At 33.0% G+C, this 26,972-nt stretch overlaps 2 protein-coding genes across 3 annotated transcripts in view; one reads left to right on the plus strand and one right to left on the minus strand.

The window, feature by feature from the left end:
- The window catches only part of LOC143200772 (esterase E4), a 29,179-nt gene extending 3,709 nt beyond the window's left edge, over positions 1 to 25,470 (minus strand). Inside the window, exon 1 of one of the 2 annotated variants that reach the window (XM_076411395.1) lies at positions 25,298 to 25,470. Coding sequence is in view for 1 of the 2 variants with exons in the window: in XM_076411394.1 (XP_076267509.1) it covers positions 24,476 to 24,478 (3 nt within the window). In the remaining variant the exon portion in view is untranslated. Of the gene's footprint in view, positions 1 to 24,475; positions 24,528 to 25,297 lie in introns of those variants that run through there. The other variant, XM_076411394.1, reaches the window with a different exon arrangement.
- Positions 1 to 26,972, plus strand: part of LOC143200771 (uncharacterized) — a 183,759-nt gene that overhangs the window by 46,161 nt on the left and 110,626 nt on the right. Inside the window, exons 3-6 of the mRNA XM_076411393.1 lie at positions 3,741 to 3,974; positions 15,648 to 15,960; positions 16,024 to 16,462; positions 26,794 to 26,961. Coding sequence (XP_076267508.1) covers positions 3,825 to 3,974; positions 15,648 to 15,960; positions 16,024 to 16,462; positions 26,794 to 26,961 — 1,070 coding nt within the window. The 5' untranslated portion in view covers positions 3,741 to 3,824. The remainder of the gene's footprint in view (positions 1 to 3,740; positions 3,975 to 15,647; positions 15,961 to 16,023; positions 16,463 to 26,793; positions 26,962 to 26,972) is intronic.

A 26,972-nucleotide genomic window follows, 5' to 3' on the forward strand; every position in this document is an offset into this window, starting at 1 on the left:
CCATATCAATGCTGAGGTAGTTTAATTTCTTTGCGACACGAATCGGACAAGACGACTCAAGAGGACTAAACCTTTTGATTGGGGTGAAAAAGCAGAGTACAGTGCTAGTCTACACTTTAATGTTAATGCAAACAAGTTGACGGAACCTAGAAAAAACCTTTAAATACGAAAATCTTTAGTTTTTAGTAATATAAAATTACATAATATTACTCATTGGAAAAGTATTGTTCAGATTAAAATTTTTATAATATAATAATTTTTATAAATGTTTTTTTATCATGCTAAATATTGAAGAACTCACTTTCTTTGCTGCACGATTGAATTATCCCATTTTACTACTGATATTGTAATATTAAAATTTGATATAGATGGTAATTAAGGTTCCACCAACATAATAAACATAACTTACTAACAAACTATAACAACTATAACATATCTAAATGTATATTCACAGTAGCAAAGTTCAAATACTACCAGAAAATGTGACGATAATTAGTAGCTAGAGATGAAAAATACTTTGAAAATTAATTATAAATATATTTTTATAACGAAACCTTGACAGGTCAAAATTAATTTACAGTCTATTTCGAAAGAGTATCATTTGATCCTCGTTTGACGTCTTCATTCAGGTTGAACTTTGAGAAAAAAGCGAAAAGGGGAAAGGTGTATGATAAAATTACTTGCAAATGAATGTTCGGTTCATTTATCCATAATAAACCGAGCGATGACGTTGGTGCAACGCCGGTTCAAATTCAATATCGCTCTGCTTTGATCCAGATGACTACAGAAGCATAAAACGTCCACGTAATCACCCCTTTGTGTAAATTATCCAACGAAAATGGGTCGCAAATTAGAATTTCCCCCTTTTCGCACCAACAAAGTCAATTTCGACGCGTTATAAGCTACCTCTGCCGTCTTTTTTAGACAACTCTTGGTGGATTTTCACGGTAGCGTAGCAACGATTATAAATATTGACCGCATAAAGCGACACGTGGCCGTGGAAAACCGAAATCTTAGAATAACCGATATTTGGCGATTTGCAGAGGATATTTGAGTTTTCGTTGAATTTTCTTGTGATGTCTGTATGACGCACAACAAAAATGTACTTGATATTGATCAACAAAACATAAAAGATTTATAATAAGGTATTTTCAGGTATTTTGATCAACGATATCTATTGGTTAAAAACTAGACATAACAATTAAATTCGGTGGTCTTAACATTTATCTACAGAAAATTCTAGTTTTCCATTTAGTTTTATTGAGTCATTCAAATATGTAGAAGTATATAGATGGAACTCATTCCACATTCATTCCTTTGTTGTTTGACTTGAAGAAATCTGCTACCGAAGCTAGTAAAACCCTTTTACCCAGCTTAACAGTTCATAAATTAACGGTTTACGATAATCTCTTACTATAATCTCTCTTATATAATAATATTCTATAATCTCTCTTACTATAATAACTCGTACGATAATCCCAAGCACAAAAAGTAACCAGTATGTTAAGTCCAGGAAAGTCTGCAAGGGTTGTGAAGACTAAACTGTTATCACCCAAATAGAAAGTTTTGCTACACCCAGCGTATTCGCCAGACATAGTACCTTCTTCCTTTTATTTATAAATACATAATTACCAGTTATTGCTGACTAACTTACAATTTGTCTCTACAGTAACGTAAAACTAGGCACTTATCTAGGAAGACTATTTAGTCCTTACTCAATACTGAATACTCCTAATAAAATAAAAGTTTTGCATCCGAAGGTCTCGATTAAAGTAGTCGTTCCTTTAAGTAACTATCTGGGTGCATCCAAATTACTTCCAAATACGTGGATTCCGAACCATGGTCCTCGACATTAAGTCTGAAGACATCTAATCTTATCCTAACTGGAATTACAGAGGTCTTTATCCTTGTCGGATTTTACACTCTTGCCTAAGGAGAATCAAAAATGTTTAATAATCTCTTATCTCTTCTTGATCTACAGAATTAGCCATAAAAAATTATGAACAAAAATCTCACTTTATTTGATTGTTTAATATAATTGTTGAGGCACGGCAATTCTCCAAATTACTCAGAAAATAGTACCAAAAATAAAAGCCAAATGCGACTCAGTAATGAAGTGAACAAATCAAACGTCTTTGCGGCTTTTAGCACATTATTTTCTCTATTTTAGCTGTGCTTGTAGGTCCGAAGACCGTCCTCCTGTGTGTCTGTCGTTCTATTTCCGCAACTATCGATTATTTAATGGTAATTATTCCTCATTTAACAGTCCCGACGGGCAAACATCCTTTGAAATAAAAGCGGGCGGAAAATTTCAAAGTCCGACTCGAAACAATGGTGCCCGCTTCCTCTAAAACAATAAAGGCGCAAACTAAACCAACAAATCTTATTCCGCTGATTGCGCCCGAAATGGAAAACGAAACAACTGTTCAAGTTTGCGCCCGAATAAGCCATTAAGACTCTCCCCGCTCGCCAACTACAACTCACGATTAAACGCTATTTATACGACTCTGGCGGTCTTTTTCCATCTTGGGCGCGCTAATTTCACGAAATAACCGTTCTGTTGGGCTTTTTCTCCCCCCTCGTATTCCCCATTCGGATCGTTCTCATCAGACCCAGGGTTACTGGGTCATCATCTTTATATCTTACGTATTTTCGTTTCAATCTATCATTTATCTCTCTCACTCTCTCTTATCTCTTTCTCTGTTATATTTTATAGTGTAAAAGTGTTGGTTGTACACCTAATTCAATGGGGTCACAAGAATGTCACATCAAACAACCAAGATCAACCAAGATATAATATTAACACACCGTCAGGAAAATGGTTCTCAGTTTAATTAGAAATATGGCGAAGGCGTAAACATTATAACAAAAATTAATATGAAAATAATAGAAATCACGAGTTCCAACACAATTTATTCAAAAAATAGGCCCAATTGTGCATTAGTTTGATGCTTTCAATTGATTCATCATAAACTAATAAGTTAAAATAATATATTTTTCTATTAACTTAATCAGCCTTGTTAGTTGTTCATTAATATTAATAAAATGAATAAGATCATTTCAAGTTCTCTGCTTTAATCGCAAACATCTACATCGAGCTGATCTGCGAATAATTGAAAATTTAATTAGGAATATGGTGAATGCGCCAAAAATTAACAAATATTACGGATCACTAGAACTAACTCCAAATTAAAAATTCTAGTATTGTTAAGCCCCTATTTTATACTTTAGATTCATCACAAATTAGTTAAAATGCCGCAAAGAAATGAAAACCATTTTTTCACTGATCTTAATCAGTGTTATTAATTGTTCATTAATACGTTAAAAATTAATCAGTCCTATTCAATGGAACCTCTTTAATCGTAAAATCAACTGACAACAAAATAATTCGGCGATATGCGAATTGAATTACGAATATGGTGAATGCGCCGAAATATATTCAACAACTATTACAGAATCAGTAGAGATCACAATAAACGATTACTAATTGAACGTCCTGGTTCAAAACTGGACAAAAACTGATCAAAAACCTACTACCACTTCGAGATAATGGTTTTCAGTCTACAGAGAATAATAACAATACTGTTTTGAAAGCAATATAATCATTTTTAGTAAATATCAGGTGCTTACACGTATTCTGATTATTTTCTCATACTCACTAGGTAAATTAAAAGGAGAAACAGTTGTGAAAGGGTTAAAAAATTAACATATATAGCTAATTATTTCTATTGTGGTTTCAGGTCGACGACGAAGGCATCGCCGGCGGCAGCACCCCCCCTTTGACCTCCTCCAACAATCATTACCCCTCCAGCCCGCGCTCCAAGATGACAGTTAATTCGCAGTCGGGCCCACCTAAGTCTCCCCGACCTCCTGACGACCTCATCGCTACCGCCGCTTCCGCCTTGCGACGTCTTCACTTCAAAACAGGACGAAATGCCACCAAGACAGCTTCAAAACAACAACAGCAAGTAACGGTACGTCCTTCAAACTAACTAATTCGAACTTATGGTCATTCTAAACAAACAATTAGGGTGTCCTAACGTCAATCACGATCTCCAATATCAACCGAGAGACTTAACAAATAATCAATCTACGAATAATTCATAATTTAATTAGAAATATGGCGAATGCGCCTAAATAATTTCAACAAATATTACGGAGCCAATATAAATAATTAAAAATAACTTAGTTTGGTCAACATATAAGCACTCTAGTGGTTTAATCGCATACTTTAATCTAGGCTTAATAATAACAAAGTCGTAAAAACATATTTTTTTTCAATATTTTTAATTAGCGTTGTAACGTTCATTAATACGTTTAAGATTAATGAATCCCATTCAAAGTCACCCCTTTAATCGCCAAAATAAATCAAAGCACTATTGCTAAGTACTCAGTTTAAAACCGGACGAAATTCAAACGAAACAGCTTCAAAACCCCTTCATTGCTTCATACTAACCAATTCACGTTTATGATTATTCTGAAAAAGCGATTTGATCAATTAACACATACCCTTAAAGACAAACTAACCTCTCTTATTCGCTCAAAATTGACTCTATCTCTTCGGTAGAGTCATTGAAAATTTAACAATTCGGGTCCGTGTTAGCGTGAACCTATTATATTTTCCAATAAAAAATATACTTCGACAATAACACATACAGAGCTTGTTTAGTTCCATTTCTACATCGATGCGTCTTTATAGAAAAACCTACGTAGTTTTAAGAAATCTATTTTTCTGTATAATACTTTAATACTATATGGCATTTAACATCAGGTAGATCCAAAGTTTTAACTTGTTTACATAGCCAAAGTTTGTTTTTGTACATGTATTCATTTTACTAAAAAATAGAAAATAACAGCAGCGTTCACAATAGATTGAAACCATTTAACATCAGAATAGTTCAATATAAAAACCAAAAAAATATTCTATACATATATATATATATATATATATATATATATATATATATAAGCCTAGGATTAATGGTTATCCAATTCTAGACAATTTTACACTAATTTATTCTAAATAAACACGACGGAAATTTTTGGAGCGGAAAACAGGTTGGCGAAAATCTGCCATACTCCATAACATAATTATACACTTAAGATAAACCAGAGACCATTTATCTATTTATCGTTAACGGCATAGCGCTCAGACGTTTAAAATTAATCATAACATCTGTAACACGCAGCTTCAGTCGTAAACATAAATCATATATCCAACCTTGATAAAAAGTAATCATTTGCCGGCTTAATGCATAACAGACGTTACGTTATTTTATATATTTTCAATAAAATATAATAACAGACTTCCTGTTATATTATTTTTAATAATTTAGTTAAAAATATAGTGAAGGTGCAAATATAAATATTACGGTATTCAAATTTTGATGGGACCAGCTTAAAAATCCCGAACTGTTTAAAATTCGATACTTATAAATAACTTTTTCAGAGACAAGAACAACGTGAAACAACTATTATCAAATAACCTAATTTATTAATAAATATTACAAAATGTGATGCAATATTTCAGATTATTAAAAGTATTGCACAATTAATCAATAATCTTAAAAATATCTGAACAGCTTAGAACAATAGAAAAGCGATAATAGAAAATCCACTAAGAGTATAAATTCTCACAGTATCATTGTTTATCACACTTTAAGATTAATCAATCTGTTACGAGATGTCCGCTTAATCATATACGAACCGATGGAACAAATATTAAATTAATTTAATATAGGCATATGGCGGAGACCCTAAAATATTTTGAACAAATATTTCGAACTCTGTGTATCATTAAAACTAGCTTCGTTTATTTATAATTGCTCCATTGCACTAGCAAATACAAATCCCAGAAAAAAAATATTTCAATGAACTAAATAAGTATAGTTACTGATTAGTGTTTTAAAATTAAACAATCTACTTCAGGTTCAGTGCTTTGATCAGAAATATCAATATACAAACTAAATAATTAGTTTTTATCCCAATATTTTACAATTTAATTAGGAATATGGTGAAGGTGTCGTGTCTTTTTAACTAAGGATAAAAGGATCACTAGAACTAATTCAATCTTCTCAAAATCTCAGCACGATATCCCACGTTTTATACACACCTTCCACGTGTTCGCTCTAAACTAATACAAACAAATTTCAAAATGAAAAACTTGTATTTTTAATCAACTTAAGCAGCATTGTTAGTTCTTCGTAAGGATATTTCAAATTAGTAAATCTATTGTAAACCCACCACTTTAATCGCAAAATATTTATGGAGATAATAAACAAAAAGTCGGTCGGCGAACAATTCCTATTTTAATTTGGAATATGGTGAATGCGCCGATATATTTTATCAAGTACTACAAATAAGTAGATACAAGTCGAACTAACTCTGTTTCGTTAAATTATAGATACTATTGGGTATTTGTTTCACATTTTCAATAAATCCTTCTTAAATTAATAACGACAAGTGACAAAAAGCGAAAACATATTTTTTAATAAACCTAGCATCTTTAGTTATGATTAGGATATTTAAAATTAACAAATCCTCTCCTTTAAACTCACCGCTCTAATCGCAAATATCAACCGGGAGGCTACACAAACAGTCTAACTGTGAATTATTCACAACTTAATTAGGAATATGGCGAAGACGACAAACATTTTCCAACAAACATTACAGAATCTATAAAGATTACTAAAACTAACTCAGTCTGTACTGTACTATTGGGCTTTAAATATGTAGTTACAAAATATTAGAGATAAACGAATAATAAATCCCGAAAAGGTGAAAATATATTTTTAATAAACTTAATTAGCAATGTAGGTTGTTGATTAATACATCTAAAATTAACAAATCCGCTTTAAACTCACCGTTCTAATCGCGAATATCAACCGGAAGGCTACACAAACAGTCTAACTGTGAATTATTCAGAACTTAATTAGGAATATGGCGAACGTGCCAAACATTTTTCAACAAACATTACAGAATCCATAAAGATTACTAAAACTAACTCAGTTTGTACTGTACTATTGGGCTTTAAATATGTAGTTACAAAGTGTTAGTGATAAACTAATAATAAATCCCGAAAAGGTAAAAATATCTTTTTTAATAAACTTATTTAGCAATTTAGGTTGTTGATTAATACATCTAAAATTAAGAAATCCACTTTAAACTCACCGTTCTAATCGCAAATATCAATCGGGTGGCGACACACACAGTCTAACTGTGAATTATTCACAACTTAATTAGGAATATGGCGAAGGCGAAAAATATTTTTCAACAAACATTACAGAAACCATAAAGATTACTAAAACTAACTCAGTTTGTACTGTACTATTGGGCTTTAAATATGTAGTTACAAAGTGTTAGTAATAAACCAATAATAAATCCCGAAAAGATAAAAATATCTTTTTTAATAAACTTATTTAGCAATGTAGGTTGTTCATTAATACATCTAAAATTAACAAATCCGCTTTAAACTCACCGTTCTAATCGCAAATATCAACCGGGAGGCTACACAAACAGTCTAACTGTGAATTATTCAGAACTTAATTAGGAATATGGCGAAGGCGGCAAACATTACAGAATCCATAAAGATTACTAAAACTAACTCAGTTTGTACTGTACTATTGGGCTTTAAATATGTAGTTACAAAGTGTTAGTGATAAACCAATAATAAATCCCGAAAAGGTAAAAATATCTTTTTTAATAAACTTAGTTAGCAATGCAGGTTGTTGATTTATACATCTAAAATTAAGAAATCCACTTTAAACTCACCGTTCTAATCGCAAATATCAATCGGGTGGCGACACACACAGTCTAACTGTGAATTATTCACAACTTAATTAGGAATATGGCGAAGGCGCCAAACGTTGTTCAACAAACATTACAGAATCCATAAAGATTATTAAAACTAACTCAGCTTGTACTGTACTATTGGGCTTTAAATATGTAGTTACAAAGTGTTAGTGATAAACCAATAATAAATCCCGAAAAGGTAAAAACATATTTTTAATAAACTTAATTAGCAATGTAGGTTGTTGATAAATACATTTAAAATTAACAAATCCGCTTCAACCTCACCGTTCTAATCGCAAATATCAACCGGGAGGCTACGCAAACAGTCTAACTGTGAATTATTCAGAACTTAATTAGGAATATGGCGAAGGCGCCAAATATTTTTCAACAAACATTACAGAATCCATAAAGATTACTAAAACTAACTCAGCTTGTACTGTACTATTGGGCTTTAAATATGTAGTTACAAAGTGTTAGTGATAAACCAATAATAAATCCCGAAAAGGTAAAAATATCTTTTTTAATAAACTTAATTAGCAATGCAGGTTGTTGATTTATACATCTAAAATTAAGAAATCCACTTTAAACTCACCGTTCTAATCGCAAATATCAATCGGGTGGCGACACACACAGTCTAACTGTGAATTATTCACAACTTAATTAGGAATATGGCGAAGGCGCCAAATATTTTTCAATAACCATTAGAGGATCAATAAATATTACTAGCACTAACTCAGTTTGTACTATAATATTGGTCTATAAATATGTAGTTACAAAATATTAGAGATAAACCGATAATAAATCCCGAAAAGGTAAAAATATATTTTTTAATAAACTTAATTAACAATGTGGGTTGTTGATAAATACATTTAAAATTAACAAATCCGCTTCAAACTCGCCGTTTTAATCGCACCAGGAGAGAAAACAAATAGTCGAACTGCGAATAATTCACAATTTAATTAGGAATGTGGTGAATGCGCCAAAATATCTTCAACAAATATTAGGGTGTCAGACCCTCACCAGAACCAGCTGGAGTATCTCGGGCTGTTGATTAAAGTACGAGAGGTGGTGCACGATAATTCCGCGCTTGTCATCCATTAATCTTCCTAGGAAGATTTTCATATTTCTGCTCGCGAATAACGCAGAGTTGGAAATTAATCTGATACATCTCGCAAAATTATCGATTATGCGGCGGACTACATAAATAATGGTCTCGGCCTGTCAAAGCGCCAGTTATCCCGAACGGATGTGTCCGCGTCGGAAAACCCGACGCAATTTCGACGTAACGAACTCCGCCACCGCCGCCGACTTTGCCCCGTTTTTATCCGGCATTTTTTTAAACGCTGTTTACGGATCAATCATTGTTCTCGAATGATTAATGGCCATATTTTTAAACTGTTCTGGACGTTTCCCACGGGAACTTATTCGTCGTAAAACATTAACCTGTTACGGAAGCTGATTTAATGAAAAACACCAATTTTTTTCGTGGTTCCCGTCATTAAAAAGTCATCAAAAATGTTGTTGTAAATATTTTTTGATAATCTTGAGCTGGTATAGGAACTTCTACCACCGTTCAATCATTCTGTTACTTATAAAAATTAATTAATGGATGTACAGCTTTCCAACTACTGCTTTTTTTGAAATTCGAAGTTCTAGTGTATAATATTTAGCCATATGCAATTTTCATTAATAAACTGCTACACTGTCTTAAAATTTTTTGATAATTTGGAGGGGTTTTCATCAAATAAGTCTAACCTTTCATTGCCTTCGATCATATTTGGTCATTTTCGACAAAGTCATCATGTTCAAATCATAAAAAACCATATCAATAATTGGGATATGAAGGAGAACTGAGAATCTGGTTGGCCTTGACAGAAAATATTTCTTAAACAACAAAAAAGTTTATGTTAACACTTCCAACAACTTAGAACAACAAGAAGACGAGAAAAACATTCCATTAACATCAGAAAAATCAGCGTTGTTAAGTGTTGATTAGAACGTCTAAACTTAACCACTATACCTTAATATCACTAATTTTATCATAAACTTCAATTGATATACTAATGAAATAGTCGATATGTGCATAATTCACAATTTAATTAAAAATGTGTATATGGATGTGAAATATCATATAGATTATATATATATTCATCGCAAAAAGTATGATTTGTTAGACAGCACCAAAATTTTTCGGCAGATTTGGGTTCTTCTGACTATTCCTGAGACTGATAAAAATAAATGAATATACGTACAGCAAAACTTATCGAACAAACTCGTACATTGCATTTAACAATCAACAAAGACGTATTACGGTTGAAATGGAGATAAAGCCGAATCGAATTACCCAAGAACAATTTGCATAGGGAGCTTCCATTAAGCTCTGCTTCATTATCGCCAGTATCTATGTTTCAGTTATTAAACCCACATGCATTTGCATACCGCCCGTTAAATTCCCTGCCTGTTAATCTGCCTCCAGTGCAATTATTGACCGAAACAATCGGCGACGTCGTGAATATTGCCGATAAAATGCAACACGTCGAACGGTCGCATAACAAACAACATTCGTGTAAACCTGCGTCGCTTGTTCGTTAGGTGGGCGTTCGTTCTCCGCAGGAGAGAAAATCCAGGGCTATTCCTGAAGCGGTTCTTCGTACCGTCCGTGCTATACTCCGTGGTTTATGTAGTTTTTTACGCTGCCGCTTAAAATAGTCGCGAATTATAAAGACGAGATTCCAAGAATGCACGTAAATAAGTGGTCGTTGGAATTCTTCGGGAATAATTTTAGTGTTTATCTGAAATGCGGCAAACAAAAGCAGGGTCTAGCTTGTTTTGATTTTTTTTCAGGTGAAGATGCTTGCAAATTATCTTTATTGTCTCTGTTTTGTATTTGTTGTATGTTTTTATTATTTAATTATTACATTGTTACTAGTCGTTTCTGTCTAACCTACCATTTTGTCTTTATGATAACTTAAATCTAGGTATATAACTAGGAGAGCCCATCGGCCCTATCTCAGTCTCTGGTGAAGTAATGTTTATACATGTCACTGCTGAATTTTTAATTATATGCACCTCACTACTCAACGCTACACAAGATCAGATGGCTTGATCCTTTTGAGTCTGTGCCCTGTTCTGGTGGTATCCAAAAGCTGCAATGCTTCAATATTCTCGTTAGAATGTATTCTTTTCTAATGCCTTCTTGCATTTCTCTTGTTTTTTTGACTGACTGTGGGTATCTGAAGGTCTCGATGTAGGTAATCAGTCCTATAGTACTTGAGTGCGCCCACAATACCTCCCAGGACTTTGTTCTGAAAAATTTGTATTTTATTTATGTTACTATTTGCAGGACATCCCCATAATTGAACTCCGTATGTCCATATAGGTTTATGTATTTGCTTATATAATAACAATTTATTATGTACTGATAATTATGATTTTATTCCAATTAGCCAGTACAATTTCCTATATTTCAATTCCACTTATCTTCTTTTCTTCTTTATATGTTCCTTCCAGCGAAGTGTTGCATCAAAATTCATTCCGAGATATCTAGCGTTCTTGCTATATGGAATGATAGTATTATTTAATGTTATTGGCGCTTGTACGATCTGTTTATGCTGTGAACTGCACATGCACAAATTTACTTTCATTAATTAATTGACTTTCATTAAGTTTGTGTCCAATATTCTTCTTCACTATTTTCTATAACAGCAATAATCACAGTATCATCAGCAAATGTAGCCATCGTAATATTCTCCATTTGTGGTATATCACAAGTGTAGAGTAGATAAAGCATTGGTCCCAGTACACTTCCCTGTGATACACCTGCTTTAGCTTCTTTTATTGTAGATTAAGCTTATTCTTGTTTGGCTCTAAAAATTCTGATTGTAATGTACGATTTTAATAGTTCACTGTGTTGTTTTGGTAGCATTTACTGTAGTTTATGAACAAGGCCTTCATGCCAAACCTTATCAAAGGCTTGTGATACATCTAAGAATATAGCTGAGCATACTTTTTTACTTTCGTAGGCTTTTTCAATAACATCTTTTATTCTGTGGACCTGGTCGATTGTTGAATGCTTGTTAATAAACCCAAACTGGTGTATTGGTATTAGGTTTTTTCTCTCTGTGATCATAAGATTTGCTTGTTGTTTTTCGGGACGGTATCCATAAATTGTCTGGAAGAAAAAAACGGGTAATGACCTTCTGAATGAACACAAATCAATTCTGATCAATCAAATCTGATGTGGAAGCACATAAAACGGTTTTAGAAACCAATGATAATGGTATTCTGTCATATTTCCCTTGTCAGTTTTCATTTCAACTATTTAAAAGGCTGATCTTAATGTCAGTAACAAGAAGAACCAAAAAAGTTTGAGGACAATTAATCCCAAAGCCATTTTAGGCAGTGTGATAGTTGATGAATGAACCGTTTCATAACATTTATAAGCGACTAAAAAAGACTCAAATGGAGTAAAAATGGCTACCGCAAGGTGATTGACTATGTTATTTATCTCGAATTATTTCCACATCGCCTATTCATTGCTTGCCAAGTGAAGAATAAAGAGTTTTCGATGGCACACTGGAACAGTAAATGAAATGTTGATCCACCACGATAATTATTAATGCCAAAAATTCATCCATATCGCCACCGAAACAAAATATTCACACAAACTTATTGTAACAAAGTCTTGTAGTGTATATGGTGCAATCAGCAAGATATAATATATTACGAGGTGCTTGAACCAAATTAATCCATCTGCAGATGTTTATCAACTGTAATTGAACAAAATGAAGGGCAATCATCCTCAAACATGATCACGTTCGGTCATAAGTTGCCAAAGTTATGAGTTGTGGATTTCTACCGCACCTACTCTGGTATTTCCCAGACATATCGCTTTCTGATGACCACTTGTTCATATCAATTGAGCATGGCTTGGCCAGTACACGGCTTCGAAATGGTGAAAAGATACGAAAACGAATAAATCGTTGCCAGATAAGCATCATTATTCCAACACGGTAAATCCATGTCGAAGACAGATATTTCGATTAAAATATATTACACCAATTTTTCTTACTTTTACCATAATACTAACACTAATTAACAACTGATCGATACTTTTAATCAATTATTCATTCTTAGAACAAGTTTTCTACCGAACCATTACCTAGTAACAAAAAACCTGATTAAATAGGGTACATAATTCGATATCTTTGTGCCTATAACGAAATACGTGCGGCCTATTGCGTGAATTCATCCTTTGTTTCGACAAAGCTTTACCAAATATTGCTCTATGAAGCTATTTGCAGTTTTTCCGATAGCCAATTTGATTAAAAGGCCCCCTAATAGAGGGTGGGATGCCATTAAGGTAGTGCTAACAGAACCATTAACATGCAAATATCATTATATAAGCTCGCAGACTAAAATGGGAATCTAATCGTAACGTTACGCCATAGATAGGTCTATAAAAAATTAGTAATAGCTGATTTTGCAACGATATAATGGATTATTCTAAGATTTTCTAACCAACAAACAGATATACAGTGCCACAGTATTAAAATAAAACATTGTTAAATATTAATAATGAAATATTTTATTAAAGTAAAATATAATATATAATATTATAAAACTCCGACGAGAATTCAATGTCGCAGCTATTAAAAGGAAAGCGGTCAGGCCCCTGGGATTGACAGGATATCTGTTTTGTCGACATGTCAAGGTTATTGCTGGTTTATGACTTCAGAGTACTTTATTTCAATTGTCTTGCAGACACACTGAAGGTATAGTTCTAGACTGCAATAATGACTGCTGAAATTGGAGATATGGGAGCAAGTTTCATTCAACTTATTGGGTAAACTGTCATGTGTCAGTCACTGGATATCAGGAAACTTAGCTTCTCGTTATAATGAACAAAAATATTAAGTGGTTGGATTGCTATTGTGCTAGATGATTTAGAAATTGACTAGCAAATAGTATAAATATAAATACAATAAATTATCTTGAATTACATACGATATTTTACATATTTTATCTCCTATAATATAATATGCAACATAAATAACTCTATAACCTAAAATCTCACTTGAACTTCAATTTTTTTAACTAAATCGAACTAAGTTTACTTTTTATTATTTCAAGTTTATATTATGTATCAATTATTTAATCTTCTATAAACATATTTAATCTTAAAAGGAAAAAAGTAAAATAATGCAATACGTAAAGTAAGAAATATAAAGTTTTTATCAATATATAAAAATATAAGTACCCATTTATCTTTAAAAATGTATAACATATTTTGCAGGGCACTAAAAATACCTTCATTGCCTAGCAATCAATCATTGCAAATTACCTTCAAATTCATATGAATGAAATATGCGTGTAGAATCTACACATATATAATCATAGTTATATTCTTTTAACATTTCACATTGTCCTTCATTCGTTATGATTAACATAATATATTCTTTCTTTAAAGTATGGTAGATATCTAAAAACTAAGATTGTGGCTTATATAATAACACACATGCTGTATTAATTGCTTCAACACTTGTAGCGTCACTTTAATGCTTTGTATCAGTCCAACTTTTATTCTTGCTACACAATCTATTTGCATTCTGAATATTATATAAAACTTTATGAGTCAATAAATCTAATATTTCCAAATTGTCACTGCTTAATTTATATCGGGTTCTAATTCATAGATTTCAATAGCTCTTACGTCCGATCCTTTGATAAATTCATGAATTTCTGATCGATTTTATACAAATTTAGAAGTGGCCGGTAAAAATATACTGAAATTGGAACCCCCAACCTTAAAAAATGAGGATTTAGTTGATTTTTCACAATAATCTTTCCAAAATCTTCAAAAGAGCCAAACTTCAATGCTTCTTATTCAATTCTAATGTTGTGGAATACCTCCGCTGTGATTTTGATGATGCTTACATGACAGACTGAGTGTCACAGAATGTCTAAAACATAATGCATTTGGTGTAGAATTGAGGAAGGAATTAGTACAGGATAGAATATTCTCAAATGTATGTTCAGATTAAAAGTGTTATTATAACTTTCTTGACAATATTGAAAAATCGACTATTTTTCCTTTCCTGTCTACTAGTTATAATTAAATTATGAACAGTAAGAAAACAAATAAACTACAAACAACAAAATCCTTAACCTTACCAAACACCATTGTCAGTACCAGAATCAAACACAATATGACCGCTGTAATTTGTTGAATTCTACAAAAAAGGAGCCACTACTTAACAATATTGAACAATTAAAAAATACTATCAAAAAAGCTGAACGAAAGAAGCTAGATCAAGATTATGTGAAAAACCTATATGAAATGTTGTCGAAGAGAGCGATATTTTAAACTAACTGTGCTATAGTTTTGTCACCTCGTTCGAAAGGTAAGGTTTTACGCAGAACTATGCTGAAAACTGAAACAATAGCTGCACTTTTGTAATGTTTCCCTGAAGATCATAACTGACCGTTTTTAGTCGTATAAGATAATTGTTAAAGGTTTATTTTTATTTATATTTGCAAAAAAATATATGTGAGGTGCTAGGAAGACATGAAAAACATTGGATAAATTGGTCAACGACACCTGCTTCTCAAATTTGCAATCAATTCGCGGATGATTGATCCCAGTGCATGATGGGGTTGATGGGGTGCTACCGAATTAAAGCTTTTCAGGTAGCTAATCAACTCAAAAGCGATAAGCAGAACCAAGAGGGTCATATAAACTGATTCAATTACCACCATTATATTAAATCTAGCTGTATCTTATATTTAATCAAAACCTTACGTTTTTTAGACACGCTGCAGATGAAAAAACTAAACCTCGACTTTCTCCTTCACAGAACCAATCCGTACCAAAGGTAATCATAATGGGATCTAGTACAGCGTCCGAAACGACCATCAACACATCAACCGATAGCTCAAACACCATCGTCACCACCGTCACGGCTACCGACGGCGAACTCACCGAAGGTAGTCTGGACAACGCTGAACAAATAGACTACTTCTCATCGGAGAACATCATGGACGCCCGTTGTAATTCCATCCTGCAACCCATACCGGTAACGCCCAAGACTCCTGCCACAGCCAAGCAACAAACGCCGCCAACTTGCAAACACGAGACCAAGTTCACGTTCGATCTAGGTTCGTCTAAAGGTTAGTGCAAAATTTACCTTGAACATTATGTTAATATTGATGACATAATTCCTATTCACGTAGATGAGGGAACACCAAAAGCCGTTGTGATGAAGCAGGAGACCAAATTCACCTTCGACAACATACCCATTCCCATGGAGGTGGAGCCACTACTACCTCCCGAAGAGAAAACCGTAGAGAAACTAATGGAGGAACAGCTGGAACAGCTACAGAGCGACGCCAAGCGGCGGGACAGCTATAAACAGGCGGCACAGAACTGTGATCATTTGGATATAGAGAGCGACAGTAAGCTGTACAGCAAACCGAAGCCGGCTGATGCTGGAGGAGTTATGAGCGACAGCAAATTGCACAATCAAAGGCAGAGAGAGCATCGGAGGAGCTTCAGGAGGAAACTGGACGTCAAAGAGGAACGACAGGAGAGGACGTCGCCGAAGAGACGGGCGGAAAGGGGTCCCAACTCGTCCCCAGAGAATGAGAGCGAGTCTCCCAAGCCAAAACAAAGGTAAGCTTGTTCATATCACCCCCCTCCGTCTAAAAATAATTAAGTGTGTTTAATTTTGTTTTTAAATGTATTTATTACAAAACTGGTCTCCTAGTCAGAACAATCTATAGTTCCGTTCTCACATCTTACACTTCTTCACTCACGCAGTTCCCAGAGCTTAGTTATCATCAGTCTGTGATTCTGCTGTTACTGTTACTTACTGGCGACACTGACTAGCCATTGACTGGCGACAATACCTAGCACTCCAACAATAATGGGAAAAACTGTTTAAGAATTATTTTTTCCTTGAAAACGCTATGACAGAAGCCAAAGAAAAGTTTGATAAATACCATGGGAACTCGTAATACTATGGAAACAAATAATGCCGAATGATCAAATAAAAAAAAGGTCGTCAAACCAAGAAATTGTCGGCACATTCTATGGGGTGATATTTGACGATTGGATAATTGAAGATACATCAGCTGGCTGATACTGTAGGCATCTAAATTGAATGGATACATCACATTTTACTTGAATATCTCCACCGTCTAGAAACATGGATATATTACAAGACACTAGAGACCAAAAAACAGTCCAAATAATGGGTTAGTGAGTGTCATGCATATTGTTTTTCTTGAAAATGGCAAAACGATCAACAGCGATTTTATTGAGAGCTTCTGGACAGATTTGTTATTGATTTAAAGCAAAAAGAGTCGTAAATGGGGCTATGAACTGGCATCCCATCATAATTTTTCACCATGTAGTTTCCAGATTTATCTCCCTGCGATTATTGCCTATTTCCAAACCGGAAGATCAAGAACATCAATACTGAAAGCTTTCGGGCATATTGACGAAGAAACACACGAACTGCTTCCTTATTTAGCATATTCACCAGTTTTATCTCCTTGCTATTACTGTCTATTTCCTGATCTGGAAAACAAGAGTGTCATCATTGAAACAATTTAATTATCTTGATTAATTTGGGGGTCTTAAGAATATCTATTATATCTAAGGAATAAAATAATTGGAAGAACGCTGTATCAATTGCAATGAGTTGAAAGAATTTTATGTTGTTAAATAAAACTATTTGTGGCGGAAAAATATATGTCATTCAAAAAGATACAGATTTTAAATTGTCCTCGTATATTTTGATTTGTATAGGAATGAACATATAATTAATTAGTGACATATAGTTTAAACAAAAAGTTAAAAAATTCGCGCATTTTGCGAACAAAGAATCTATTTTCTTTCCGAACTTAATAATAAATTTATCATTTGACAGTACATTCGACGCTATCTATGAACATAAAATAATGTTAAACAATTTTTTTGTTTTAAACCATGTTAAAATCTTTGAAATGCTTTAATATATTAAAGAAAGTAAAAAGAACAGTGATACTGTACTCGTACCACGATCTATTAATAAAAGTGAACGAAGAGATTTATTAGAACAGTGCTAAAATGTAATATAATAAAACCCTGACGTGGATTCAATGTCGCAGCCATTAAGAGAAATGCGGTAAGTCTCTTGGGACTGACAGGATATCTGTTTAGTTGGCAAGTCAAGGTTATTGCTGTTTTAAGACTTTAGAGTACTTTATTTCAATTGCCTTGGAGACAAACTGAAGGTGCAGTTCGAGACTGTAGTAATAACTGGTGAAATAAGATATATGGGAGCGAGTTTGATTCAATTTAAGTCAGCTGTTCATAATGAACAAGAAATTACTGTTAAAATTATATGTAAAAGATTCGATTAATTAGTTAATAATTGGTTGTTTTCAATTAGTGACTCAGTTGACTCAGTGTTAACTGATGCCATTTTGCGAACAAGGAATCTATTTTCTTTCCGAACTTAATAATAAATTTATCATTTGACAGTACATTCGACGCTATCTATGAACATAAAATAATGTTAAGCAATTTTTTTGTTTTAAACCATGTTAAAATCTTTGAAATGCTTTAATATATTAAAGAAAGTAAAAAGAACAGTGATACTGTACTCGTACCACGATCTATTAATAAAAGTGAACGAAGAGATTTATTAGAACAGTGCTAAAATGTAATATAATAAAACCCTGACGTGGATTCAATGTCGCAGCCATTAAGAGAAATGCGGTAAGTCTCTTGGGACTGACAGGATATCTGTTTAGTTGGCAAGTCAAGGTTATTGCTGTTTTAAGACTTTAGAGTACTTTATTTCAATTGCCTTGGAGACAAACTGAAGGTGCAGTTCCAGACTGTAGTAATGACTGTTGAAATAAGATATATGGGAGCGAATTTGATTCAATTTAAGTCAGCTATTCATAATGAGCAAGAAATTAATGTTAAAATTATATGTAAAAGATTCGATTAATTAGTTAATAATTGGTTGTTTTCAATTAGTGACTCAGTTGACTCAGTGTTAACTGATGCCATTTTGCGAATAAGGAATCTATTTTCTTTCCGAGTTTAACAATAAATCTATTATTTGACAGTACATTCGACGCTATCTATGAACATAAAATAATGTTAAACAATTTTTTTGTTTTAAACCATGTTAATACCTTTGAAATGCTTTAATATATTAAAGAAAGTAAAAAGAACAGTGATACTGTACTCGTACCACGATCTATTAATAAAAGTGAACGAAGAGATCTATTAGAACAGTGCTAAAATGTAATATAATAAAACCCTGACGTAAATTCAATGTCGCAGCCATTAAGAGAAAAGCGGTAAGTCTCTTGGGACTGACAGGATATCTGTTTAGTTGGCAACTCAAGGTTATTGCTGTTTTAAGACTTTAGAGTACTTTATTTCAATTGCCTTGGAGACAAACTGAAGGTGCAGTTCCAGACTGTAGTAATAACTGTTGAAATAAGATATATGGCAGCGAGTTTGATTCAATTTAAGTCAGCTGTTCATTATAATTAACAAGTAATTACTGTTAAAATTATATATAAAAGATTCGAAAAGATCAGAAAATAATGACATATTTTCCAAATGTTTGCCATTTTGCGAAGCCCTGAACCATGGCCTTATTTTTTTAGTTAATAATTGGTTGTTTTCAAGTAGTGACTCTCAAATTGAACCTGCATTTATTGACAGAAAATAGCCAACATTAAATCTTTAGGACGGAAGCTTTGACACGAAGACCTAATCAGTTTATCCTGTTTTAACAAGTGCATGTTTTGGCACTTTTCCTAGGACCTATCATCTATAGCGATAAACCAATACACTGGACCAAGCAATGGAGAATAATATTAAAAATGTTATATATAGAATAGAAACTAATAAATATCGATGACCAAACTAACGATATTATACTTTTCGTATCCCGAATATCATAAAGGACCACTCAAAGTGTATCAATCGATTACGGAACTAACGGTCGAGCTTCATTTCGCGAACTTCACAGCCATCAGCGGAAATAACCGGTCGTAAAGCGAACAAACTTTAAATGGAGATAGTTTAAGGTTGGATAGTAGTACGGGAAAGTCTCGTTGAACTGCATAATGGCGAAGCCTGATTTATTTAAATCGTGGTTATAGTTCTGTTTGAGAATAAACTGCATATGCCGTAGTAAACTATGCATGGATTTTAAAGCTGCATATATCCTGTTACGTATTTTGAAACGCTATAATAAAAATACGAAAGTTTCATTCACGTTACGTAAAATCGACAACGAAAATAAAGAGAGTTTTGAAAATATTCATATTAAGTTTTTTGTATTTCTAGGATTTACGAACGGGTCTCCATAACATGTTGAATTATGAGTATAAAATGTATGCATTTATCTAAGCAGATAACTACCGAACCACTGCACCAAATCAGATAATTATTTTTCTGTTGAATTTATTATTATCAGAACAAGGTTTGTACCAAAACCAAATTAAAAAAAATTTAAATCCTCGATAGTATCCATAAATTAACAGGTGGGGGCAAAAGTCCCGCTACCATTATGATTTCGCGCCATCTTGATTAGTTGTCACATCAATAAAAAGAACAGTCGGTTTTGGAGAACACATAATTCTCAATTAATTCATGAAACATCATTGCATCCACTAAAAACCACTATATGGTGTGGTATTCATGCTGGAAACATCATTGGTCTCAATTTTTTTGAAAACGGCCAAGGTGTTGCTGTTACTGTTGCTGCTGAACGGTACCAAGACATGATTCGAAATTTTCTTTTGTCTAAAATGGAAGAGAAAGGACCACAGCTCACACAGCTCGTTCAAAAATTTAATTATCGAATGACGTTTTTCCACGAAGACTAATTTCGCGAAGTGGCGATTTAGCATGGCCAGTCAGATCTCCGGATTTAACTGCACCAGACTTTTCTTATGGGGTTTTTTAAAATCAAAAGTTTATATGAATATGCCCCAAACGATTCAACATCTTAGAGTCAATATTCCTTACGAAATTGAAGAAATTCAGCCTCACGTGTTGCAGGATGTCGTGAAAATGCATTTAAAAGAACCGAAAGTATCTCGAATCGATAGTATCCATAAATTAACAGGTGGGGGGCAAAAGTCCCGCTACCATTATGATTGCGCACCATCTTGATTAGTGGCCACATCAATAAAGAGAACAGTCGATTTTGGTGAACACATAATTCTTAATTAATTCTTGAAACATCATTACATCCACTAAAAACCACTATATGGTGTGGTATTCATGCTGGAAACATCATTGGTCTCAATTTTTTTTGAAAATGACTAAGGTGTTGCTGCTACTGTTACTGCTGAACGGTACCAAGACATTATTCGAAATGTTCTTTTGTCTAAAATGGAAGAGCAAGGACCACAGCACACACAGCTCGTTCAACAATTCAATTATTGAATGAGGTTTTTCCACGAAGACTAATTTCGCGAAGGGGCGATTTAGCATGGCCAATCAGATCTCCGGATTTAACTGCACCAAACTTTTCTTATGGGGTTTTTTAAAATCAAAAGTTTATATGAATATGCCCCAAACGATTCAACATCTTAAAGTCAATATTCTTTACGAAATTGAAGAAATTCAGCCTCACGTGTTGAAGGATGTCGTGAAAATGCATTTAAAAGAACCGAAAGTATCTCGAATCGATAGTATCCATAAATTAACAGGTGGGGGGCAAAAATCCCGCTACCATTATGATTGCGCACCATCTTGATTAGTGGCCACATCAATAAAGAGAACAGTCGATTTTGGTGAACACATAATTCTCAATTAATTCATGAAACCACTATATGGTGTGGTATTCATGCTGGAAACATCATTGGTCTCAATTTTTTTTGAAAATGACTAAGGTGTTGCTGCTACTGTTACTGCTGAACGGTACCAAGACATTATTCGAAATGTTCTTTTGTCTAAAATGGAAGAGAAAGGACCACAGCACACACAGCTCGTTCAAAAATTTAATTATTGAATGAGGTTTTTCCACGAAGACTAATTTCGCGAAGTGGCGATTTAGCATGGCCAGTCAGATCTCCGGATTTAACTGCACCAGACTTTTCTTATGGGGTTTTTTAAAATCAAAAGTTTATATGAATATGCCCCAAACGATTCAACATCTTAGAGTCAATATTCCTTACGAAATTGAAGAAATTCAGCCTCACGTGTTGCAGGATGTCGTGAAAATGCATTTAAAAGAACCGAAAGTATCTTGAATCGATAGTATCCATAAATTAACAGGTGGGGGGCAAAAATCCCGCTACCATTATGATTGCGCACCATCTTGATTAGTGGCCACATCAATAAACAGAACAGTCGATTTTGGTGAACACATAATTCTTAATTAATTCATGAAACATCATTACATCCACTAAAAACCACTATATGGTGTGGTATTCATGCTGGAAACATCATTGGTCTCAATTTTTTTTGAAAATGACCAAGGTGTTGCTGCTACTGTTACTGCCGAACGGTACCAAGATATTATTCGAAATGTTCTTTTGTCTAAAATGGAAGAGCAAGGACCACAGCACACACAGCTCGTTCAAAAATTTAATTATCGAATGACCGGATTTAACTGCACCAGACTTTTCTTATGGGGTTTTTTACAATCAAAAGTTTACGTGAATATGACCCAAACGATTCAACATCTTCAATATTCAAGACAATATTCGTTACAAAATTGAAGAAATTCAGCCTCAGATGTTGCCGGATGTATACGAAAAATGACTTTAAAGAGCTGAAAGTTGCATAGCAAATCGCGCTCACCATTTAGCCGATATAATTTTTCCATCATAACTTTTTATAAAAAACAAACTTACTTATCTTTCCTTTGAGCAAAATTATAGGCAAATAAAATGGTAGCGGGACTTTTGCTCCACATTGTACACCTTCTTATTGCCTTGAGAATAAATTCCCCGAAAGCGTACATTATTTGCTATAGTTACGGCCACTTACGACCCACTTACAATTCGCTGAAAGAAACCCTCATCATCTAGACTCCAGAATTCCGAATGCGAAACTTACATCAACTAAAAACTATCGCAGGCACTTTATATAACTCAGCCCGCTTTTCGCAGACTTCAAGTGTTTTTGAACGTGGTTTCGTGAGTTCCGATATTAAGCGAGAGAATCTAATAATGTTTCCGCTTGGCTGAACTCAACTTAATTGTGTCGACTGAATAGCGTCAGAAAGTTGAAGATTATTACTGAATGTGGTATACATGCGAAATTTTGTTTCGGCTGTGGCACTGAATCGGTCGAATTTCCGCTTTTTGTTTATTCTACTTTAGAAGTTAGTGTTAACTTTGTTATAATTCCTAGTTAAAAAACAAATATCTTACGTGTAATTATATATATATATATATATATATATATATATATATATATGCATCATTTTTCCTTTTTAACTGAAAATTAATATTACAAGGTTTGCAGTTCATTACTTAAAAATACAAGCATAGAAAATATCGTAAGTAATATAAAATAAATCGTAAGGTACAGAAATACGTTTTGATCATTTTGTTTCTTAATTTTAGTGCATTTAGTTAAAAAAAAAGTGATAAAAAGTGAAAATGAACTTATGTGATTTTCAGGGGCTTTTATACATACATATATATATATATATATATATATATATATATATATATATATATATATATATATATATACATATATATATATATATATATATATATATATATATGCATCATTTGCATCATTTTTCCTTTTTAACTGCAGTTCATTACTTAAAAATACAAGCATAGAAAATATCGTAAGTAATATAGAATAAATCGTAAGGTACAGAAATACGTTTTGATCATTTTGTTTCTTAATTTTAGTGCATTTAGTTTAAAAAAAGTGATAAAAAGTGAAAATGAACTTATGGGATTTTCAGGGGCTTTTATACATATATATATATATATATATATATATATATATATATATATATATATATATATATATATATATATATATATATATATATACATATATATATATATATATATATATATATATCCTTTTTAACTGAAAATTAATATTACAAAGTTTGCAGTTCATTACTTAAAAATACAAGCATAGAAAATATCGTAAGTAATATAGAATAAATCATAAGGTACAGAAATATGTTTCTTAATTTTAGTGCATTTAGTTTAAAAAAAGTGATAAAAAGTGAAAATGAACTTATGGGATTTTCAGGGGCTTTTATACATATATATATATATATATATATATATATATATATATATATATATATATATATATATATATATATATATATACATATATATATATATATATATATATATATATCCTTTTTAACTGAAAATTAATACTACAAAGTTTGCAGTTCATTACTTAAAAATACAAGCATAGAAAATATCGTAAGTAATATAGAATAAATCATAAGGTACAGAAATATGTTTCTTAATTTTAGTGCATTTAGTTAAAAAAAACAGTGAAAAAAAGTGAAAATGAACTAATGGGATTTTCGGGGGCATTTATGTTTGTTTCGAATTATCAATTCATAACTAATAATAATATTACAATAATAAATGCAACAAGAGAACATAATTAAATTAAAAAGGGAAAACCGCAATACTCCGTGAATAAACTCACCATTTGATAGAACTCAGATTGGATGGCACAAAGGACCGTAGAATCACCAGAATAAAAATAGGTAGTGACTCAGAGCGAAGCGTTTTCACAAATGAAGTTTTAACGTCCCTCGAACATGTTAAGATATCACGTCTGGTAACAACGGCCCTTGTAAAGGGCCAAACAAATTGCTAGTCATTGCGTGGTTGTTTTCTCGCGACAAAATCGACTTGGCCTTGAAGTCAATCGGCCGGTATCACCAAGTGAATCATATTTTTTTTGCGATTAGCGAGTTGTCAAAATAAACCCGCTTTTCATCACCCGCCACTATTCGTTGTGGACATGGTTGCCAAGCGAACTGGAAAGAACATTTCACAGACGATTTTTCTGTTTTCCATTCGCCTGCCATTCAATTGATGTGGCATCCATCTTCATAGGTTTTGAATGGGTAAATTGCTCGTAAGCGAAAAACTCTTGCAGTTTCGCGTCTTCAAACTTTTTCGGTTTACCAGCACGTTCTTTGTCTTTGAAAATTTTGGAAAGCACGTCTCGCACGCTCACTGTAAGATTCTACGAGCCTGCTATAACTTCCAGCGGCTTTTTCTTCTTTCATTAAATAGTCCTTAACAGGTTCAAAAGTGTATAAATCTATGACAGAGTTATATTCACAAAATATAACATGTAGAGCTTTGAAGCTTGATGTGAGTAGAGTGAAATGTGTCAAATATATGTGTATATGCGTCAAATCATAATATAGCATACTAAAGTCTAGCGAACGGTTTATGATTTCCTTGAATGTCATGTGAAAAAAATATAGAGAAAATATAAAAAAATAAAGCTCACTTTTACACCTGTTTCTTTCAATTAATATTTGTAGTGTAACTAATAATTTTCCTTAATACAAAACGCAAACAACACAAAAAAACAACACACCGAACTACTAACTAGTTTTAAACGAAAAATCCCGATTAATCCTGCGATAGCACTGCCGCCGCCACCTGCGATTAAAAACGTACAAATTTATTTTCGAAACAGCAGACGCACGATCAACTTTATAACCTCATTAGTATGCAGTATTCTAAACCTGCTGCTGCTGTATTACGTTTAACTGCTTTGCTCAAACGCTATCAACGGGACCTTAACCGGCGTTTACCTCCCGAGGGCGTAGTACCTTTCTTCCCTCTCGTTTTATTTATATTTTTAATGATTCAACGACGAAATATATGTATGGGGGTTTTTGTTCGTGAAATTCCGTTTGGGATTCGTCGTTTTTTTGGCGTTACAGTTGTTTATGACAATCAAAATGTTCGGACTATATTTAGCGTGATATTTCTCGAAATGGAATGGCTGTAATCGTTGAGGTTCTTAACATCGGAGAATGGAATAAAAGACAGGATAAATAAACGCGTCAGTCTATATTGAATTATAATTTTTAGATCACCCACGATGTTCAGATTTCTGAAAGGTTATGAATAACATTTAAATACTTTATAAATCGGTAGACAGTCAATTCGTACGGAGGATTCATTTGTTTTTGTAGTCTTTTACTTCTAATAGTGGTCGAAATTCGGCCATATATTATTAACTTAATCTTATTTCAATCATAACAGAGTAAAGGAAATTATTTAAAAATGATATGTTACTAAAAATTGTTTTCACAGTATGTTCAATATAAGATCAGGAATATATTTGATATATAACATTTATTGATATAATGAATGTCTGTTAAATTAAAACATATACATTCCTATCTCAAGAACTAACACATCCTTTTTTAAAATAACATCTAAGTACATCTAATTTCCATTAGGTTTGAATAATCAACAAAGTATTGATATATTTAAATTACTACACCACTGAATATTATAAGTAAGTGTCTTAGGTGAGAATATTTTCAGAATTGTAACAAATTCAAAGAAATAAAATCTATTAAATATAAACAAATCAATCAATCAATCAAATATAAGTATACATGAACACTGTTTACTTTTATGTTATAAAAATAAATATGAAATAATAAATGAAGTAACACATGTTTATATACTAGAACAGAGGATATATGAATAAAATTATAATACAAGAATATTTGCTGACAAAGCTGTGTAGAGCTATAGGAAATCTACAAGTGGCACCAAACAGCATCAATAAACAACAGAGAGATTACCTAATTAAATCACTTGAAGGAACCTCATGTAATCCCAACATGATCTTTAACAATAAATTTGAAGAAAAAGGTAACTGGAGGTCATTCTATGCTATGTGAAACGTATGGGAACTATCTTCTAACATATCATTAATTACCTACCTACCAGCACCTGACGCGCATTTGTTTGTTACAGACACAAAAAGAACAGCAGACGCCAGTCTTCTTCCAGCAATCAAAAGCCTCGCAGTGGCGAGAAATTCGTTTACGACGAGAAACGTTTATCCAAATTCAGAAATAATGTGGGAACAAGTCAGGCCAGAGTCACACCACCCCTGCCTGATCTACGAATTGATTTTTTCAGGTAAGCTGATC

This window comes from Rhynchophorus ferrugineus, unplaced genomic scaffold, assembly GCF_030347505.1.
Source record: "Rhynchophorus ferrugineus isolate W39M unplaced genomic scaffold, kcgeb_rfMv2 rfM8, whole genome shotgun sequence".
NCBI classification, from domain to species: domain Eukaryota; kingdom Metazoa; phylum Arthropoda; class Insecta; order Coleoptera; family Curculionidae; genus Rhynchophorus; species Rhynchophorus ferrugineus.